Below are 19,920 nucleotides of genomic sequence, written 5' to 3'. Positions count from 1 at the left end.
TCTATTAGGTACTAGGTTAGGTATTAGCTTGAGACTCATCTTACAAATTAGTGATTTATATTTCTTATAATACATATTACTTGATAGAATAATAGTCCCCTTAACAGACAATGTAAAAAAATTGGTACTATTTTTGATCAATATCTATTTTAGAAGCTTCATTTTAACAAATTCGGCGATAAATAAACGTGGTGAACGTTTACTTTTTCGCGAGTTTATCCTCCCCATCAAGGAATAGATACTGTTCCCCAGGAATGCTATGATTCCGCAGTATTCGACACCATTATTGCTATATAAAAGTCACGCATTCAATTTTTTTTTTTACAGTTGAACGCAGATAAAACTAATTGTAAACAATATTTTCAAGTTCTTTACTAACTTAATAAATTTTACAGTAAATTACGGTACCTTTTTTCAATTCTTGTGTACCATATTACCGACAAGTACTCTATGCCTATAGGTTTTTTTTTCTGACAATACATTCTATTTCTACATATTGTCAAATTAAATGATAATTGATAAGTTGTCAAAGTCACATGTGTCATGTTATTCCTATTAATCTTATTTCCTTAATATTTTCTATAAACTTCTATGTCTATTATCTTGTAACTTTTTAGTTTAAAAATGATGATCATTCTTTTTAATTATATAAAATAAATGTTATTGTTAATAGTCTGTAAAACTTTAGTCTAGTCAATTACTGTCAATAGACATTATGTCTTTGGGCGACGAAAATAAATATTTACCATTACGAAATTTAAGAAATGTATGGAAAGCATACAGTAAAACAAAATCACTTAAATACGGCTTACCATTTGTAATATTTGTAATAGGAGGGTCATTTGGATTAAGAGAATGGACACAAATCAGGTATATAAACTTAGGTAACATATTATAATTTAGTCTTAGTATAGGTAGCTTAAATAGTGCTATATTTTATAATGCAAATTATTTTACAATACTTGATCTATATACGAGATTATAGTTTGATATTGACAAAATTGAAACATTTTCGAAACAATTATGTATCCATTTTATGAATAATTTTAGGTATCAGTTTTCTAAAGTCAAAGGTGTAAGTAAAGAAGAAGCTGAAAAAATGGGCCTTCATCGTGACAAAGAAGTCACCCTAGAAGGCGCTTATGAAGAGATTAAGACTCTTGATATAGATAATTGGGAAAATAAAAGAGGTCCTAGACCATGGGAAGACAATGCAGAAATTAAAAAATAAAACTAAAATAATTATAAAATGATAGCATTAAAATAGTCTTATAATGTGAATTAAAAAATAGATGCTAATTAAATAAAATATCTTTGTTGATTGTATATTTATTTAATTCAAATCCATGCAAATTACATACATCTAAGATTATTATTTAACTAATTGCCACATAATTTCATTTGCGTGGATTTCATACCCTGTCCACGAGTAGCACAAAACTGCTTAATATGTGGGTGGCCAAGGCCATATGTTCATCAGGATGGGAAAATAAAATAAATATTATTATTCCTCTTAAAAATTATTAGGATATTACCACAAAACCCATATGTTTAGTTAAAATTATGCATCTAATTATTTGCTATGTATCTGGAGAGTTAGTTTGCAAAACCAATTATAGCCTAGAGCTCATGTGCAATGGCTATTGGCTCTTCAACAAACGACAGTACAATTCTGAAGATGAGCATGTACAAATAGAAAAATAATAGACAAACATTTACAAAATTATGAAATTATATTTCTTGAGTGTTCTTTACAAATCTTTTTCTAATATATATTCAATGTACACATATTTTTCTACTGTTTTACGAAAGGAAACAAAAGATCTTTTCATTATGTAATTATACTTTAAAATTGATGGTAAACACAAATGATGTTACAACGCAATATTAATCCGTGTTGAAATGTGTAAAACAAACAATATAATTTTTTTAATGACTTATCTTTGTTTCACGACAGCATGGCATGATTTATCATATGACCTAATTTTTGTTTGATGAGAATGAGATATCGTAAATCGGAATATATATACCCATAAATTATAACTCAATTTGTATATAAATGTTGAAATAATTTCACAAGTTTTAATATAATGACATGGGCAATGTAATATTTCAAAATAATGACTAAAAGGAGAAAGCCTTACAATATCTAAAAAATACAAATTATATGATCAGATAATTTGTACTATACATAAATATGAGATACCTTGTCTTTGTTCTTTATTATCATAAAAAAGGTAAATCAATAAATATAAATAAAATGAAAACGCTACGTCATGATGTTTATTCACGGACGTTCGAGAAATATTTTAAAATATTGCTGTCTCGCTATAGAGTGAGGTGAAGAAAGAGATAGAATTTAATGTCGGTGACCGTCGTGCGCAGACGTCAGTTAATTGATCGTAGTTTCTACATTGTATATAAAGAGCGAGCGCCATTTTGCTCAAGCAATTTCAAAGAAGAGTTAATACGAGAAGGAAGTGACTATTGGTGTTATAATACAAAGGCATTATTCTGAAAATATTTCCATCAAGCTAATATTTGAGAAAGGTAAATTCTATTTTATTTCTTTGTATTGTTTAATTATATTATTAGTGTTATATTTGCAAATCATTGGAACTGCGCAGTGTGAACAACCAACTCATATGGCTGACTCACGCCGCCATCTTGTTATTGTTAACTTTTGGGTCACGGTTGATAATTTTCGATCAATAATTTAGGTCAAATAACTACATATAGAAAGTTCTTTGTTAAATTTACTGATACTTTCACTAAAAGTTAAGTTGCCATGTCATTATATTAAACTAAAATATTAACATGTCTACGTGGATATAAAAGTGAGATTGTTTAGTACTATTCTAGTATATTTACAATGTTGCATGGCTTGAGATCATGAAAATACTACTCCGAGAAAAAACAAACATCAAAAAAGCTATTCAAATTAACTTTACTAAAAACATTTTAAATTTTAAAATATTTTTCTTTTTTTACAGATTCATCATGCAAATCTTCGTAAAAACTTTAACTGGGAAAACCATCACATTGGAAGTGGAAGCTTCTGATACAATCGAAAACGTAAAGGCAAAGATTCAAGACAAGGAAGGCATCCCTCCAGATCAACAAAGACTAATTTTCGCCGGAAAACAATTGGAAGATGGGCGCACACTGTCAGACTATAATATCCAGAAGGAATCTACTTTGCACTTAGTTTTGCGTCTAAGGGGTGGAATGCAAATTTTCGTAAAGACACTGACTGGCAAGACTATCACTTTGGAAGTTGAGCCTTCTGATACAATTGAAAATGTTAAAGCGAAAATTCAAGATAAAGAGGGAATTCCCCCAGATCAGCAAAGACTTATTTTTGCTGGAAAGCAGCTTGAAGATGGACGCACACTATCTGATTACAACATTCAGAAAGAATCTACTTTGCACCTAGTACTACGGCTGAGAGGTGGAATGCAAATATTTGTAAAGACACTGACTGGCAAAACTATCACATTGGAAGTGGAGGCTTCTGATACAATAGAAAATGTTAAGGCAAAAATTCAAGACAAAGAAGGCATTCCTCCTGACCAACAGAGGCTTATTTTTGCAGGAAAACAGCTGGAAGATGGACGTACATTGTCAGATTATAATATTCAGAAGGAATCTACTTTGCACTTGGTGCTGCGCCTTAGGGGTGGAATGCAAATTTTTGTAAAGACACTAACTGGCAAGACTATCACTTTGGAAGTGGAAGCTTCTGATACAATTGAAAATGTTAAGGCGAAAATTCAGGATAAAGAGGGTATTCCCCCAGATCAGCAAAGACTTATTTTTGCTGGAAAGCAACTTGAAGATGGACGCACACTATCTGACTACAATATTCAGAAGGAATCAACTTTGCACCTGGTACTGCGGCTGAGAGGTGGAATGCAAATATTTGTAAAGACACTGACTGGCAAGACTATCACATTGGAAGTGGAAGCTTCTGATACAATTGAAAATGTTAAGGCGAAAATTCAGGATAAAGAGGGCATTCCCCCAGATCAGCAAAGACTTATTTTTGCTGGAAAGCAGCTTGAAGATGGACGCACACTATCTGACTACAATATTCAGAAGGAATCTACTTTGCATCTGGTACTGCGGCTGAGAGGTGGAATGCAAATATTTGTAAAGACACTGACTGGCAAGACTATCACACTGGAAGTTGAGCCCTCTGACACAATCGAAAATGTTAAGGCCAAAATTCAAGATAAGGAAGGCATTCCTCCAGACCAACAAAGGCTTATTTTTGCTGGAAAGCAGCTTGAGGATGGACGTACCCTATCAGACTATAATATTCAGAAAGAATCTACTTTACATTTAGTACTTCGTCTGAGAGGTGGGATGCAAATTTTTGTGAAAACATTGACTGGCAAAACTATTACCTTGGAAGTGGAGGCTTCTGACACAATAGAAAATGTTAAGGCAAAGATTCAAGATAAGGAAGGCATTCCTCCAGACCAACAAAGGCTTATTTTTGCTGGAAAGCAGCTTGAGGATGGACGTACACTATCAGACTACAATATTCAGAAAGAATCTACTTTACATTTAGTACTTCGTCTGAGAGGTGGGATGCAAATTTTTGTAAAAACATTGACTGGCAAAACTATTACCTTGGAAGTGGAGGCTTCTGACACAATAGAAAATGTTAAGGCAAAGATTCAAGACAAGGAAGGCATTCCTCCAGATCAACAAAGACTGATTTTCGCCGGAAAGCAACTGGAAGATGGACGCACATTGTCGGACTATAATATCCAGAAGGAGTCTACTTTACATTTAGTTTTGCGTCTAAGAGGTGGAATGCAAATTTTTGTAAAGACACTGACTGGGAAAACTATCACTTTGGAAGTGGAAGCTTCTGATACAATAGAAAATGTTAAGGCAAAGATTCAAGATAAGGAAGGCATTCCTCCAGATCAACAAAGACTGATTTTCGCCGGAAAGCAACTGGAAGATGGGCGCACATTGTCAGACTATAATATCCAGAAAGAATCTACCCTTCACCTTGTTCTCAGACTTAGAGGTGGTGTGTAAACTTCTTAAATTGATTTTAATAAATACTTAATTAAAATAAAATCATCTTCTACCTACATATGTGTTTTTATTAATCATAAATAATGATTTTGTGTAAACGGCTACATATAGTAATTGATAAAAAATAGTAATGGTTTATTCTTATATTTTATAAAGTATGATCAGTTAAAAAATTCTTAAAATGCTATATTTATGTTGGGCACCGTAAACTGTGGTTGATTTTTAGATATTGAGGTGGATTTTCTTCATCATCATTTTTATATTTTTTTAATGTTTTCGACTGCTTACATTTGGTTTTAGGACTTGCTTTAAAATATTTCCTAAAATGAACAATGCATTATTTGCACGATTTAATTTTGTAAATAAACCAGTACTAATTTAATTATGTAACATCTGTAAAAAGTTTAAAATTTTGAAGTTTTAATTTAATATTGATTAACGCGACAAGCTTTTATGATAATATAAATAGTGTATAATGAGATTATCTGTTGATAGTTAAAATTTAAAAGAAAAAAATATTAATATGTAGTGGCAACACTCAATACGCAAATCAACTGTCACTGTCAGCTCTGAATCGTAAATGTGAATTGTATTTTTATTTTTTAGCCATTAGATTCATTCTTTAAGTCGTATTTATAAAAGAAAGAGTGTAAATCCTTAAATTACTGTGATTGATAATAGTAAATGATCCATTAGTCAAGATACAATTTCTAACGTTTAAGAGCAAATTGAATATAATATAAATTAAAATAAATTTGTACAAGATTTTATTTAATAATGTTATACTCTTTTCTCAATGTGTTTTTAAATTGTTAAATATAGTTAAATCAACAATTCAAAATAAAGTTTTATGAAAACAAGATGTTCTCAAGAAGTCTTATATTATTTTTTATGTTAACGGTTCATGTATATGAATCTAAATGTAAGTATAATGTAGAATTTATAACAATTTATTTTAAGATGAATAGAAATATTCGGATAACGTTTCCAAAATGTAAAATGTAAACAAAAAATAATAAATTTGTCTAATATTACTATAAATAAAATTTGGTTTGACTTTTGGTACCTCTTTTCTATATATAATGGTATGGTAGAATATGACGCTATACATGATACACTTAGTCCATAAATAGAGGGTGTCTGTATGAACACAAGTGTCTAATTGCAAAATTTATTATCACATGATAATTAGTCTTGCATTAAACCACTGCATAAAACATAACAAAAGGCAGTACCACTGCCCCACTATGGTTTCTTTAATATTAGTATCTATAATATTAATATTTCCTTATTTTAATACATTTAAATTGCAGGTTCCATACATAAAAATTTAAAACATTTTGAGACATTACATGTCTCAAGATTTACACATCATGTTGTAAAACGAGGAGCAAAGTTATCTAACCATCCTTTTAACACTATCAAGGAGCTACATTTTCAAACCCTTGGCAAGACTTTTAGACTTATTCTTCATCCCCACAATTCAGTTTTACATTCAAACTTTAAAGCCTATTCTGTGGATGCTGATGGAAATAAAACTGTAGTGCACATAGGTAATGTGTTTATTTTTGATCTACAATATTCCTCAATTTATAAATGTATAGCTTTTGTATAACATTTTTAATTCATAAGTATGTAATTTATGAAACTCTAATATATACTATATGCATATTATATCTGCTCTTTTAGTACTTTCTAGTGGTATATTTGTTTAGTATTGGCTTGAGAAGTTAATGATATTGTTATAATAATTTATTATTTAGCTTTTAATAGATTTTTCTGATGAATCAGAAAATTGAATAAATGTAAAATATTGTTATCAAATAGAGTAGATAGTACACATCTGCATGTTATAGTATTAATCTTTTAAGAAATTAAAGTATAAATTTCATGAAAACCGTTAGTCATATTACTAGCAGAATGAGAAATCCTGAACAATATAGTATAGTGCCCAATCGTTTTGCCTGAAATACAAATTTTATTTAGTATGATAGTAATTCTAAAATATTTTAATCTAATTTACAGATTATGACAATTTCTACACTGGGCGAGTTTTTGGGGAAAAGTCATCAGATGTAAAGTTGCACATTGAAGATGGAGTTATTACTGGTATTATACATACACCAGATGAAACTTATCATATAGAGGTAATCTGAAGTAAATAATGTTGCTTTAATAAAAAAATATTGTTATCCTTGAGACCATTGTAAGTAAATTAAACTTCATTACTATGCATTTTTTATACTGTTATTTTAGCCTTCATGGCGTCACCTACCCCATCTTAAAGATAAGAGTATGATTACATACAGATCATCAGATATTAAATTCAGCTGGTCTGGAACTGAAGATGTAAAACCAAGAGTTTGTGGGTATGTCAAGGAAGGCAAAGGTATACTTAAAAATTATAATTTAAATTCTAAGAATTGTGTTAATAATTTAAATATATCCGAATGTACTTGCAATTAAACTTTTTATTTTGTAATTGTATCTGGATATCTAAGATAAATTTATAACATACATATAGGAAGCAAAAAGTCGTTACTAAATTTAAAATTGTAGAACTAGAAGATGATGATGAAGAAGAAGAAGAAGAAGAAGATATAGAAACTGTACTACAACAAAATGAAAAAAATAAATATTTAAATCAGGACGATAAACATAAAGCAGATGAAATATTAGGCAAGAGAGTTAAAAGGCAGAGTGACTATGAGTATACACCTACAAAAACAAGATGTCCCTTATTGCTAGTTGCCGATTACAGATTTTTTCAGGAAATGGGAGCTAGTAATACAAAAACAACAATTAGTTATTTGGTATGCATTATATATTTTCTTATTTTTAGCTTTGCTTTAGCAACCCTACTGGCAGAGGCAGAGGGAACTTAGTGTTAATACAATCTTTTCCCCATTTTCTGCCGAAATCTGGAGGCATTGCGTGTCAAGTGGCAAAAAGAAAGAAAATAGAAGTCTATTCTACTCTAGAAGATTGAATACTAGGAGTTTTACAATTTTTAAATTTCATAACTTTAAATATGATGGAATAGTGTGACCATTTGATTAGCTAACACTTGGAATGATAATGTAATCAAAAACATTATTATAATATTAAATGTATTTAACAATTATATAATTATGGCGTTTCAGATCAGTCTCATTGATAGAGTGCATAAAATTTACAATGACACAGTGTGGCAGGACAGACAAGTGAGTATCATTTTAATAGAAATATATAAATAAGAATATTTACTGTGAAAAAATATTTGTTTGGAATATAATAATAATAATTTGTTATTAAAAGCATAACAGATTTTAGAATTTGTTGCATCTTTCAACTAGAAAATTATTTTAAAGATTTTCCATGGTAGTATGTTTTACACTTTAAGGAAAAGTAGTGATGATTTTTTGTTCAACTTTATCTCAAGAAGCTCTTTGCAGTCTCAAGAAAGTTCAAATAATAAACATAATATCTTAGCTACACAAACAGAAATTAAGTATATAAATTAATATTTACAAAGTTGGGAAGTGGTATAGATGCTATATACTAATCTAACGCGCAGGCCAGGGACAACTACCATCAAGTCAAATATAGATTTTTAATAAGAATTTAATATATATCATCTATATATCATCCTATATAAAATCTAGGATGCAGACGGCTTCAAGGGCATGGGTTTCGTGATAAAGAAGATTCTAGTGCACTCGGAGCCCACGCGCGTGCGTGGCGGCGAGGCGCACTACAACATGGTACGAGAGAAGTGGGACGTGCGAAACTTGCTGGAGGCGAGATACTTTTTTTAATTTATTTTTTAGCTTAATTGTATTCTGTTAATAATAGGGGAAGCAAAGAGAACATAGTATTAGGAAGTTCCGTTCCCCTCTTTCCGTTGAATTATCGAGTTGAGGGGCCGCGTTTAACGACGCGCTTTGTCTTGTTACCAGAGCTAAGAAATGAAAATATCAAATATTTCAAGTTGATTTCAAGTGTTAATTTTTATTTGTTCAAAATTTAGTACATAACAATAAAAACTTAATTAACGTATTATCTGCAATAGTATAATTTACTATGTCACAGTTATTAATGTATGTATTATATATTATTTAAATTTATATTTTCATATCTTCGCTCTGAAAAATTTTGCGGGTACGACACGGGTCACATACCGAGAGTGCCATCTACAAAATCCTACATACTGCTGAATGTCCCCAAATCCCTCTGCCTACCCTGCTATGTGGGATACAGCGTGAAGCTGATTTATATATTATTGTAATAATAAAACCCGTATATTTATTTTTCTATATAGGTTTTTAGCCGAGAATATTCACACAAGGATTTTTGTTTGGCTCATTTATTTACCGATCTCAAGTTTGAAGGCGGTATCCTCGGCTTGGCGTACGTTGGTTCTCCTCGAAGAAACTCAGTTGGTGGAATTTGTACACCAGGTTTGTAGGTTCAATTTGGTCTATTAATCAGGAAGGTAATTGTTAAATATATAGTAGCCTTATATAGTGTTACTTTGGATATTATTAAATATTATAGATATAAATATAATTATGCTGATTTAATTAGATAGTTTTGACATTTAGATAGACTTATTATTATATTGTCTTTTTTTTTCGTTATTTAATATTTTGTTTCTATTTAGTTTTTTTTTTAAATTTTTATATATTATAAACTGATTCAATACATAGGATGACTGTTGTCATTAAAAGATTAAAATTTATTTATATGAAAGTTACAATGTTTTCTAGTTTTATGGATCCTATTTGCTTTATTTATATTTTATGTTATTATATAAATGTTTCAGTTTGTTTCGTTCTCAGCTGTTTTGGTGCAGAATGTGAGTTATTCAATGTTGTTTTTGTTCGCTTTTTATGCTTAATGTTTATTTGTATATATTTTTGTGCTTTGTTTTTTATTTTGCTGAAGCGCTTATGTTAAATATGTTTGTGTCTAAAGCCTACAAATTTCTTAAATAAAAATAAAATAAAATATTTTTTTTGTAAAATTTCATTTTTGTATGTTACAAATAACTAAATTTAATATCCTTAGGTATATGGTAATGTGGGCTAGAACTGTACTATATATACTACTATACCAAATGCACTTGCTCAAGAAAAACGTTTTTTTCGTGGTTGACAAAGTAATGAAGAAAGCTACCGTTTAATGGTTTGCGAGAAAATTAGAAATTTCTAAAGGACTAGGACTGCACTGTCCCGGTTCTACCCAAATCCCCGGTATTGCACAAACTATATATTATAAGTAATAACTATATATTATTATGTTAAGCAATAAATTAACACAAAAGATCAATACATTGTTACTAATAATAAACAGAATATTTCAAAAATGGGTACACGCTGTACCTGAACTCGGGCCTGTCGTCGTCACGAAACCACTACGGGCAGCGCGTGATCACGCGCGAGGCGGACCTGGTGACGGCGCACGAGTTCGGCCACAACTGGGGCTCCGAGCACGATCCCGACATGGCCGAGTGCTCGCCCGCCGCCAGCCACGGGGGCTCCTACCTCATGTACACCTACAGCGTTAGCGGGTACGACGTCAACAATAAGGTATTTCCTATTTTATATATAAGGTATTTATTTTTCCCGCATTTCCTACACATCTCAAATGAATCACAATTTTCTGATTATATAATACGTTGATGTATAACTTGACATAACATGTACCAAAAACATCTATTATAGAAATTTACGACTTATACATAAAGAAAAAATGTGTATAGACAAAGTATAGATTTCCGTCGTGGTTTCAGCGTTTCTCTCCATGCAGCCTGCGTTCCATCCGCAAGGTGCTGCAGGCGAAGTCGGGGCGCTGCTTCTCGGAGCCCGAGGAGAGCTTCTGCGGTAACTTGCGCGTGGAAGGTGGCGAGGAGTGTGACGCGGGGCTGCTAGGTACCCATGAATACATGTTAAAATTATGTACAGTACTTATATATAGTTTAGCTATTGGAGATGAGTCGTGGCGCAAGTACACAAGCGTGTGATAAACGTGCAGTTGTGGGTTGGATATGGATATGGATTCTTATTCTGGGGCATGAAGCTTTTAATAGTTTCATTCATTCCGATAATGAGACTAAAGGCGGCTTAGGTATCCGCCACTCAACACGTGAAGCCTCTAGAATTCGGTGGTAAGTGGAATACGGAAGTGTCGTAATGGAAATGGGATGTGTGAGTTAATGTGAGTGAGTTTACTCATCGTACTCTTTTCAAAATTCAAAATTCAAAATATTCTTTATTCAAATAAACTTTATAAGCACTTTTGAATCGTCGAATGTACATGTCAACAAAAAGCTACCACCGGTTCGGAAGGCTACACGGTACGGTACGGTTCGGAAGGCTTTTCTATGAAAAATGGTCCATTAATCTACTTATATATATATATGTGGTAAAAAAAATCTTTGTAATGGTAATATTTAAATAAACTTTTATATCATAAATAAATAAACAGACATCTATATTATTTATTTAACAAAATGTTGAAACTCACGTTACTAAACAATATGTTTCAGGGACAGAGGATAACGATATGTGTTGTGATAAAAATTGTAAACTTCGGAAAAATCAAGGCGCTGTATGCAGGTATATAAGTTACATTATTAACTCGAAATTTAAAATGTGTACTTTTATAAATAAATTTCTAATTTTGATAATATCTCTGTTTTAAAGTGTTGGTGTGGTCCTTTTTATTATAATAACTTATTTGGTGTAACGGAAGGGCTGTTAAGTTTTTATTATTATTTGATTATAGATCTGCTAAATCTATTTGTCCTATTTGGACATACTTTAAATACATAATTTGATCGTGATAACCAGTTTGACTTGTCATGTTCAGTGACAAGAACTCTCCGTGCTGTGCGGGGTGCGTGTTCGCGGCGCCCGGCGTGGTGTGTCGTGAGGCGGCGCACTCCGCCTGCGAAGGAGAGGCCACCTGCAACGGCGCCTCTGCCGATTGCCCCAAGGTACCACTGACTATAGTCACTATAGTAACCGAAAGTCTGGAACTGAGTGTCTTAACACTAGGTTCCCTCTGTGGGATTCAGCGTGAAGCTGGTCAAAGTAAAATGCTAATCTTAATTTATTCATAATTAACGTTAAAGTATTCAACTGTTAATGTTAATTTGTCGGCCAGGCGCCCGCCATTGCGGACGAGCACGAGTGCGCGGAGCGCGGGCGCTGCCGCAACGGCTCGTGCGTGCCCTACTGCGAAACGCAGGGCCTGCACAGCTGTATGTGCGATATTGGTCAGTACTGTGCACTGTTATCTTGTTGTTTATCTTTATTTGGCCTTATTCTTTAATCTTTTAACAAAAGTAAGTTGTAGTTCTAAGTAATATCAAATTAATTGTAACTTAATAATAATAATAATAAACGTTATGTCTCAATGTATACATAGAATAAAATTTAGATACATACAAAGTTATTTACAATTATGTGGGACTGACTCTTGTACTACGTTTTGGGCTTGTGTTACTAGTCGTCATTAATTAACAAAAGGTACACGGACTAATTGTCCGTACTGAATAAACTAAAACTACTAAACTAAACTCTGTTTACGACAACATAAGAATTTAAAAATTGTACAAAAATATAAAATATACTAAGTTATCTTTTATCTTTGAAAAAGAATCCGTCACCCTGAAAATTAAATCTATAATCTGAGGCAGAATTGTATTACTTGTTTTATCTGAATACTTAAGTTAAAATACAATTGGACTGCAGTGGCGGACGCGTGCAAGCGCTGCTGTCGTAAGAGCCTGAATAAGACGTGCTTCCCGGTGGCGCACAACGACATCCTGCCCGACGGCACGCCCTGCATACAGGGGTTTTGCAACAAGGTGACCTAAACTAAACATTCTACGAGTGGTACAAATTAATCACGCACTAAGGAAAAATATTAAGTGACGACAGCGTGACCTGAACCTGTGAAACCCAAACAATGCGTGTTCGACTCCTGCTACGTTAATTTTTTAGCGAGCATCAATTGTTTTCTAAACTCAATTATAGTTACATTAATCACCTAATATCACCTCTATAGCAGGCGTTTAGCGTTACCCAGAGGAGACAAAAATTTTTTTACATGTAACCCTATGGAGAAATTTGTCACTTGATTATTCCTCAAGTCCATTGAATTTTCAAAATTTTTTTTCGCCTAAAACCATCTACGTGGTCATATCTATATGTTTGCAAATTTTCCTCTCAATCGGTCAAACCGTTTGGCAGCCTATGGGTGACAAATAGTGTCCAGAAGAAAAAGTCCCCAGTAGAGCGCTCCGTTTGCTTCGCTCAATTATATTTTATTTATTAAAAAATACATGTTAATTATATAGGGAGTTTGCGAGAAAACAATCCAAGACGTGGTGGAGCGATTCTGGGACATCATCGAGGACATCAACATTAACAACGTGCTGGGGTTCCTGAGGGACAACATCGTGGGCGTCGTGGTCATCGTCACCGCGTTCGTGTGGATACCTGCTAGCTGTGTGGTTGTTATTTATTTACTTTATATGTTTTATCAATTTTTCTGCCTTCGCGTCGTTTGTATAATTTTACCAGGACTTTATCACTTTATAATTTGAATTAGTTTAAATCTATCGATTTTTATATGATCTTAATATGGATGGTCGTTGTTCCTTTTTTTTTTCCATTTATTTAGTAGCTAAAATTACTTTCGTGTCCTAATAATATTGTCATTTTAAAGACAATATTTATAGTCATCAGTTTTCAATTTTTAAATAAATAGATATATTATTTTTTCTAGATAAGTTATGTGGACCGGCGTCGTCAACGTCAGCACCAGAAGTACTTAGAATGGGAACGACAACACGATCTCGTTCATCCATCTTCTCCTCGTAAAATTATTCATATTAGGTAATTATTTATTGGTATCTTTTATCGGTGGCTTTGCCGCCGCGTTCAAATGATAATAACTAACAGTTGTGTATTTACGTGACCTCGATAAATTGACCTATTCTACACAAAAATAGTAATTATTCCATTCGGACCAGTATTTAGTACCTGAGATTTCAGATTAGTTCATTGAATATGAGCCAAACAAAAATATCTTTATAGATTCATATTTTGATTTTTTAATTCATATATAAGTTTAAGTAATTTCATTTTAGCATTATATTGTATAAAACGAAATAAAATAAAATAAGGAGCATTTAAATTTAACTTTTGAAAACATTTTTTTCAGATTGCCCAAGCAAAAACCGCCGGGTATGAAGGGTGTAATTCAAGGATCTAGTCAACTTTAGTTCATATATTATAATGTTTTCGTCATTTTTTGTCTATTTCTATTAGTCTTATGTAAAGTAAGGTTTTAATAAGTATCAAATAAAAGTAAAGTAAGTAATCAAAATAAAGTAAGGTTTTAATAAGTTAATCATGACATAATAAATAAAAACATACAAAATTGATTAATTGTTTTATTTAGTGAATAAATACTGAAATAACTTGTCTTACATTATATGCAATAAATAACAGCAACATGCAATGCTCGTACAGAGTGCAGAGATTAAGTGCATAAACATTGAATAACTAATAATAATGTGCGAATGCAATTGAGTATAGTATATATATTTAATTAAGTGCAGTAGACGTAAGTAGAGCTACGCCTCGTTCGTAGAAGGCGTGGGGCTCCTGTCCGGCGGCGATGGGGAGCCGCACGGTAAACAGTAGTTCAGAGCGCGCGCTGTTGAGGTACACTGGGAGTGTTAGCGTCTGCCCGGCGCTCGCGGGCTCTGCTCCGCTGTGAGGATATCATTCACGTTCAAATATATTATCAAAACTAACCCTCTAAAGATACTTACATAAATTTCGCATTGTATATTAAACTAACCTAGTGTTATTTGTTGTATCTTTTGGATTTTTATTCTCTTTAATGGAATTGTACTATATTCCAACGCACTTCTTTAGAATATAGTATATTTCGATTAAAGAGAACAAAAATCGATTATTTGTTGACTACTGTACAAAAAATATTTTTAGTATATTATATTTCACTAAAGTATTTATATAATTCATTAATATACAATACCAAATTGAATGACGAGTAAATTATAATATAGCAAAACCTTACAAACTAAGTTGTAACACGCCAAATCTACTACAGGATATTTAACATAATATTAGGAATATTATATTTAAAAAAATAATCATACCGAATCCAAGTAAGCACGGTGAATGGTAAATCAACCATGATAGTGTTAGTTAACAGCAATCGGTTGCCCTTCACAGTGGCACCTTGCAACTTCAGTCCCGTCACTGAGAACGACCACTCCGTTTGCGCGTTGTCTGTGGGAGTACCCGGGTCCGGGATGGTGACCTGAATGGAGATTAATAATTAATATTAAGCAAGAAATAATATAATTATAAAATAGTTTTAATTTCATTTATTTTGATTACTTAGGGGGATTATTAGAGATCATGTGTTATTATGCTCTATCCTACATTTAATATGGCAATTTAAATTAATTAATACTGTTAATATATACCTGTAAATTCAACTCTTCAAGGGACCATGAGTTGGCCTGAGCGACGCACTGACGTGTGGCCGTTATGTAGGCCTCTGGGTTCAGCAACCCGCCAAGCCACACTGGGATGCTCTGTAATTACAAAAAAACTCAATTAGATTGTTTACAATACTTACATTACGTCGATGCTCGTGTGAAATAGCACTTTGCTAATACCGTGTATCTGCGTTTCGCAGTCGCAATGACGATTATATAACATTTTTAATCACACAACAATAAGAAAGTAGATCTTATTGAAAAAATATATGATCGATCTTTAGATAGCTCATTCTGTGAGTGTTGTCTAGTATCTTATATATGTTTTAAAATATAATTGTAGGCTCGATTCCCACTCGGGGGAATGATTATATTTAAATAATTTCCATATCCACAAGGGTGTAGTTGAGTAAAAGAGAGCACCTGCAGTCGCTTGGCGCCCTGGTCCGCGACGGTGCGCGACACGTGCGCGAGCTGCTGCACGCGGCGCGCGAAGTCGTCCACCCACTGCTGCACGGTGCAGCCGCGCGCCACCGCGTAGCGCCGCCAGCTCGCCGGCAGCATGCCGCGCACCAGCGCGCCCACCATCGCGCGCGTCTCGTTGGTCTGCTTCATCGAACCCTGTACCGACACATATACTTACTATTTGTAATACTACATACAATTTACAACACATGACATGAAGGTGTATGGATCACATTTTTTCCCTCTGCATGATCTCTGAAAAAATTTTCGGCTTAGACCTAAGGCATAATATGTTAATAAGAATAATATTTTACGATGGTGTTTATTTTTGAAAATGGCATGAAACAATGGTTCTAAAATATAGACATTTTGAAAAAAAAAGAAAAAATACATACCTGACATATAGCAGTAACATTGTGCAAATCATGCAACACTTGTTGCAGTAGAGACGCGCCAGCCGCCACTTCGCGCTCGAAGAAACGATATAGAGGATCTTTAATGTTTTCGACTGTTCGGCGAAGTGTCTGTAAAGTGTAAGTGACAAAAAAATAAAACAAGCGTTAAATAAGAGGTATTTTTATCTTCACGCTGTATCCCTCATATATTCTTGCAGAGTAAGCAGTAGGAACCTAGTGATAAGATACTCCGTTCTCCATGCAATGTCCAATTTTTAAGACACTACGCGTAGAGTGGCGAAGCCCAACATCGTACTTTTAGGAAGGACTTAAATAAAGATAGAATAAAAGTACGATGTTGGGCTTCGCCACTCTAATTAGATTCTAAAATTTTAAAAAATAAGTGTAAATAACAAAGTGTTTAAAAATTTCGACATAGCTCGGTCAATACAAATGTGCGCTTTAACAGTTTAGAATCCGCAGTTTCGCCAAATTAATTTTATTAAATTATTTTTATTAAACGTTAAAAGAGTTAACTTACCGGTAATTCTTTAGGCAGCAGTTGTAACCAGCTTGTAGAAGTTTCTTGTAAGGATTTCATCCATGCAGGACGTCCATCGCCCTCTACTACCGCCGCATCTGTGTATGATAAAAATTTAAATACATACAATAACTCTGTATTCCTCTTATAACAGGGTAAGCACAGGAAATTTAATATTAACAAACATTGCATCACACAGCACACTTTCCACCACAACTTTGAGAAATTGCGAGATAGGTGTTGTGGAACGTTAGGCCCCTCCCCCCCACGCTTTATCAGAGCGAGGGAAATGAAAATAACTCATACACTCAACTCATAAATGGAAATCGAACCCACGACCGTCGCGTATAGAGTCAAACAGTGTGTCACTGCACTTTCATGTTTAACCAGTACCATTATAAGTAGATATACTAACGAGGGTCGTGATCTTGGGTAGCTGCATTGTATGCCAGTTCTTCTTCATCTTCTAGTTGTTGCATTTTCAAAAGCTTGGAGACAAGGTCACTTCCTTGAGTTGTTAAAAGAACCTATAAAAAAAATATAAGTTAATTTAGAGTAACTAAAATATATGAGACTACTATAATATGTTAAGATGTAACAAGAGATATAAACTTACCTTTTCAGCATTATTAGGCAATCCGAGCCAAGATGGAGTCTGTCTGTCAGACAGTTCCTCAATCCACTTGAGGAAGTGATCGCGGCGGTTGCCGTCGGGCATTGTTATGTGTCTTTGGTTGCCAGATGCCTAGAGTGAGAATATTAACTTAATTAAGTATAAAGAAAATTGTGCTTGAAGAATATAAAGACATGCTTTTTTATACTTTGACCAGTGATAAATTTAATCGAGTATTTCTGCATTTCCGTGGGATATAGAGAGAAAAGCTAGTAACACAACTTCCTTCACATCTTTGGCTTTAGATAACATAATCAAATACAAAAAATATTGTCTGATTACAATTTTTAAACTCACCATCACGTTAAGTTAAGCATGTTTTAACTACTCTACAACAACATTAAGCATTTAAGCAGAAAAAAAAGTTAAAAAAAGAGTCTTTTCCAAAAACATATATTATATAATTTCTTACCCCATCCACGTTAGCTACAAGTGCAAAATCAGCCTCAAATGACCTCGGCGTAAACAGTTTACAGAGGAACGAATGCAGCAGTCGCTGGTCGAACAGGTTGTCTATTTTACCGCCGTAGATACACTGCGAGAGGAGGGTCACTAGCGCTTCCCATGGCACCTTCTCTGGTGGTAAGTTTGTGCGACCCTGACAAATTAAATGAGATAGTAAATCTTTTTGTCGTACTGTACTCTATCCTGCAAGTAGCAAATCAGATACACCTAAAGAATATATGTATCAATATATATTATATATTTATTAAGTATATAGTATTTACTTAATTAAACCAATCTGTACTGGAATTTGCGCTAGAATTTGGGAAATTACGTGTTGAATGGCGGAACTTAACGCCGTACTATGTATTACAAGAGCGAGGAGATAAGAATTCAATATCCTGAGTGGAAATTGAGAATTCCACAAGTCTAGTTTTTAAGACGTTTACAACCAAATTGCTCTAAATGTCTCTTTTAAGGTTAAATTGACCTATTCAATCTGATAATTTTCTTGTCCAAGTAAAACTAATCGAAAGTTGACAATAAACTTTTGTTTATTGTGTTTTGTTGACAATACTACATATAAAAATATATTTCAAATACAATAAATAGCCTTTAATTATAAGCATTTACAACATATCTCAAAATTTACCATAGCAGTGGTATCAATCCAAGTATCGAGTGTATCGCAGGCAACACGTAGGTCAGACTCGTTGAACTCGTAGTACTTAGCCCAGCCGAGGGGCACGTATCGGAGACGCTCTTGCACTATACCTGGTCAATTTGAATAAATATATCAGTATTAGTTTAGGCCTTAATTTTTTTTTATTTATTATGCAATAAAATAAAAATTATCTTAAATTATCCAGTAGTACCTCAAAAAGCAGATGACAAAATAATATATATATGTTTTATGCAATAAAGAACATATAAATAAACAAATATTATTTAGGTAATTAAAAATATTTTATTATAAATTATTTGCTGACCGTGGAACCAAGCCAATAAGAAGTACAATCTGGCACGTTCAGAAGGCTGTTTCATCATTCGGGCTGCAGGCACCTATATTTTAAAAAATATTTAAATAAACATTAAATGTGTTGAAGTGGTCATATATCCATATTTCAAAAACTAGTGAACCGTTATTGATGAACTTTAAAGACTCTAAGTAGCACATACTCCCATAAACCAATAAAGATCATGCGAACCAATGCGACCATGCTTTTACTTGCGAAATTCGTGGACAAAAATATAGTTACATAATTTAGCACACATACTTAGAAGCCTAAATGTGTCATGATACTCAAATAATAATTAATTTCATCAATATCTCTGGTGTGTAAACTGTAGACCCCCGTTTTTTTAATTTGGTAAAGGAAATATTGAGAAAAGCTTAAAGATATTATAATCAATATAAACATACAGTAGCAAACGTCCTAAGCAGATTAGCCCGAATACCAGGTGGCGGTTCAAACACCACAACTCGTCCGGCTCGCAACAAGTTAACAGGGAGCTTCGGACTGATCTCCGTAGTTAAGAACAGCCTGAAGGCCGGGTGAGGTTGTAGTGAGTGCAGCTTCTTTTCCAATTGCACCAGCCATACTGGCGCCAAGTGTACGTTCTTTAGCATTACCCATCTGAAAATTGATATTTAGATTTAGTTATAAATAGTAATAAGAGAAGTGTCTTACTTCAGTGGTTGTTCGTTCGATCTTCACAAGGCGAAAATGATTATGTATATTTTTCGATTTCCACGCTCACGTAGGTCATATAAAATTTGAGTTCAGTCATTCAAATCATAGAAACAGAATAT

The 19,920-nt window shown here is 33.2% G+C and overlaps 4 protein-coding genes across 9 annotated transcripts in view; 3 read left to right on the top strand and 1 right to left on the bottom strand.

Moving 5' to 3' along the window:
- The first annotated feature begins 523 nt into the window (after positions 1-523).
- l(3)neo43 (cytochrome c oxidase assembly protein COX16 homolog l(3)neo43) lies at positions 524-1,324 on the top strand. The gene is made up of 2 exons (XM_085185127.1): positions 524-870; positions 1,051-1,324. The coding sequence occupies exons 1-2, from the start codon at positions 716-718 to the stop codon at positions 1,229-1,231; spliced, it is 336 nt and encodes a 111-aa protein (XP_085041253.1). The 5' UTR covers positions 524-715; the 3' UTR covers positions 1,232-1,324.
- A 1,065-nt stretch (positions 1,325-2,389) lies between these two features.
- Positions 2,390-5,114, top strand: LOC146539553 (polyubiquitin-C). Its single transcript, XM_085185101.1, has 2 exons — positions 2,390-2,550; positions 2,994-5,114. The coding sequence occupies exon 2, from the start codon at positions 3,001-3,003 to the stop codon at positions 5,056-5,058; it is 2,058 nt and encodes a 685-aa protein (XP_085041227.1). The 5' UTR covers positions 2,390-2,550; positions 2,994-3,000; the 3' UTR covers positions 5,059-5,114.
- Positions 5,115-5,444: 330 nt separating this feature from the next.
- Tace (ADAM 17-like protease Tace) lies at positions 5,445-14,497 on the top strand. 2 transcript variants are annotated; one of them, XR_014877968.1, is made up of 18 exons: positions 5,445-5,980; positions 6,372-6,611; positions 7,084-7,205; positions 7,315-7,447; positions 7,618-7,871; positions 8,202-8,261; positions 8,703-8,837; positions 9,359-9,497; positions 10,393-10,628; positions 10,832-10,970; positions 11,588-11,657; positions 11,911-12,037; positions 12,208-12,319; positions 12,798-12,913; positions 13,406-13,561; positions 13,837-13,946; positions 14,275-14,397; positions 14,431-14,497. XR_014877968.1 is itself a non-coding variant. In XM_085185100.1 (17 exons), exons 1-17 carry the CDS (start codon positions 5,920-5,922, stop codon positions 14,333-14,335), a joined length of 2,271 nt encoding a protein of 756 aa, XP_085041226.1. In that variant the 5' UTR covers positions 5,445-5,919; the 3' UTR covers positions 14,336-14,497. The 2 variants fall into 2 exon arrangements, 1 of the variants encoding a protein (XP_085041226.1); XM_085185100.1 differs by having other exon boundaries at positions 14,275-14,497.
- Dhc64C (dynein heavy chain, cytoplasmic) overlaps positions 14,493-19,920 on the bottom strand; it is a 43,259-nt gene continuing 37,831 nt past the window's right edge. For all 5 annotated transcript variants that reach the window (XM_085185075.1, XM_085185074.1, XM_085185077.1 and 2 more), the window contains 12 exons: positions 19,531-19,744; positions 19,097-19,169; positions 18,760-18,881; positions 18,076-18,261; positions 17,607-17,735; positions 17,406-17,517; positions 16,991-17,088; positions 16,450-16,578; positions 16,013-16,210; positions 15,575-15,685; positions 15,242-15,405; positions 14,493-14,829 (listed from right to left, as the gene is read on the bottom strand). In XM_085185075.1, the coding sequence (XP_085041201.1) occupies positions 14,661-14,829; positions 15,242-15,405; positions 15,575-15,685; positions 16,013-16,210; positions 16,450-16,578; positions 16,991-17,088; positions 17,406-17,517; positions 17,607-17,735; positions 18,076-18,261; positions 18,760-18,881; positions 19,097-19,169; positions 19,531-19,744 (1,705 nt within the window). In that variant the 3' untranslated portion in view covers positions 14,493-14,660. The remainder of the gene's footprint in view (positions 14,830-15,241; positions 15,406-15,574; positions 15,686-16,012; positions 16,211-16,449; positions 16,579-16,990; positions 17,089-17,405; positions 17,518-17,606; positions 17,736-18,075; positions 18,262-18,759; positions 18,882-19,096; positions 19,170-19,530; positions 19,745-19,920) is intronic.

The sequence above is a fragment of the Heliconius melpomene genome, chromosome 4, assembly GCF_056956725.1.
Source record: "Heliconius melpomene rosina isolate 202511_hmr_F chromosome 4, ASM5695672v1, whole genome shotgun sequence".
NCBI lineage: Eukaryota > Metazoa > Arthropoda > Insecta > Lepidoptera > Nymphalidae > Heliconius > Heliconius melpomene.
This window is presented reverse-complemented; position numbering and strand designations above follow the sequence as displayed.

Bases quoted from the DNA above. Each gene is read 5' to 3' on its own strand.
- LOC146539553 (XM_085185101.1), top strand. From the start codon at position 3,001: ATGCAAATCTTCGTAAAAACTTTAACTGGGAAAACCATCACATTGGAA.
- Tace (XM_085185100.1), top strand. From the start codon at position 5,920: ATGTTCTCAAGAAGTCTTATATTATTTTTTATGTTAACGGTTCATGTA. The intron at 8,838-9,358 runs GCGAGATACTTT...TTTTCTATATAG, and splicing joins ACGTGCGAAACTTGCTGGAG to GTTTTTAGCCGAGAATATTC. The intron at 10,629-10,831 runs GTATTTCCTATT...TCGTGGTTTCAG, and splicing joins GGTACGACGTCAACAATAAG to CGTTTCTCTCCATGCAGCCT.